Source organism: Aplysia californica, unplaced genomic scaffold (genome assembly GCF_000002075.1).
Source record: "Aplysia californica isolate F4 #8 unplaced genomic scaffold, AplCal3.0 scaffold00744, whole genome shotgun sequence".
In the NCBI taxonomy this organism is placed as follows: Eukaryota; Metazoa; Mollusca; class Gastropoda; order Aplysiida; family Aplysiidae; genus Aplysia; species Aplysia californica.
Window position 1 is genome coordinate 234,597 of NW_004798014.1, and position 1,152 is coordinate 235,748.

At 42.8% G+C, this 1,152-nt stretch overlaps 1 protein-coding gene across 1 annotated transcript in view; it reads right to left on the reverse strand.

Moving 5' to 3' along the window:
* LOC101861318 (platelet-activating factor acetylhydrolase) overlaps positions 1-1,135 on the reverse strand; it is a gene marked incomplete at its 5' end in the record, with an annotated part of 13,948 nt that extends 12,813 nt beyond the window's left edge. The window contains 1 exon segment of the mRNA XM_013088435.2: positions 970-1,135. Coding sequence (XP_012943889.1) covers positions 970-1,135 — 166 coding nt within the window.
* Between the last annotated feature and the right edge of the window lie 17 nt (positions 1,136-1,152).

Consider the following 1,152-nt stretch of genomic DNA (forward strand, 5'->3'; position numbering starts at 1 on the left):
TTCTCCCACTCAGTTTATGTACCTACATATATATATATACATATAAATATAATATGTGTGTTTGCAGTACGTAGCCGTTATTGTGTAGTCGTACTGTGCTTCTGATTTACAAACAAACAAATTGGCACCGTGAGGAAATCAGGTGCTCGTGAAAATAATGACATTAAAAAATCCGACATTTTCGGAGATTGTTATCCATTCTTACAAAACTTCCGCAACAGCTTTACATCTTAATTCAAAAACACATTTCTGCGTTGATTTTACTGAAAAAAGTTAACAATTGCACCCTTAAATAAGAAGAAAATTTAAGACAGTTCCAAATGACACTCAAGCCTCGTGAGTCACTAGACTTTGGCAGCCACTTTTGCCGCTAATCTTTCCTCTGACACCAGGCAACCCCCACCTCCTTCGATCGAACAAATCTCGACTTCTATTCATAACAGATGAGTACTTTTTGCTGTTGGTCAAAAGCAAGATAAATTATGAAGATGCTTTTAGATGGTATCAATACCTCCACGTGGCCCAAAAATTGACGAGTGCTTGATTCCACGAAAATGAGACACAAATCTACTTCTGTCCCGTAGTGAGTGGTTGGCGGGTGCTCTGGTGCGGTTTGCTTCTTCTTTCCTATCAAACATCTATCGTCCCTATCTCCCCTTCTTCTTTTTTGTGTTTGTTACTCTCTTGTAACACCTCTAATCTTCGGCACTTATATCACCTTATTGTGTTGCAAGAGCCGTGTGGGTGGTTGGCGGGTGCTCTTGTGTGGTATGCTTCTTCTTTCCTATCAAACATCTATCGTCCTTATCTCCCCTTCTTCTTTTTTTTATGTTTGTTACTCTTTTGTAACACCTCTAATTTTCTGGCGCTCATGTGACCTTATGCAGTTGCGAACGCCGTAAAACCTCTATTTAAACTAAAACTAAGCAAGTGCCGTAAAACTCTCACGAAAAAAAGCATGTCCCATACCTGTGCTCCACAGCGGCGACCACGAAGCCATGGGAAGCCAGCTCGGTGCAGTAGGTGGAGAGTGTGGTTCGATTCCCGCCTATGCCGTGAGTGACGATGAGCACTGGGAACTTGTCCTCGCTCTTGAGAAGTGGGGCTTGCCATAGTACTGGCACGTGTACGTCACCTGAGGGGGGGGAAGGG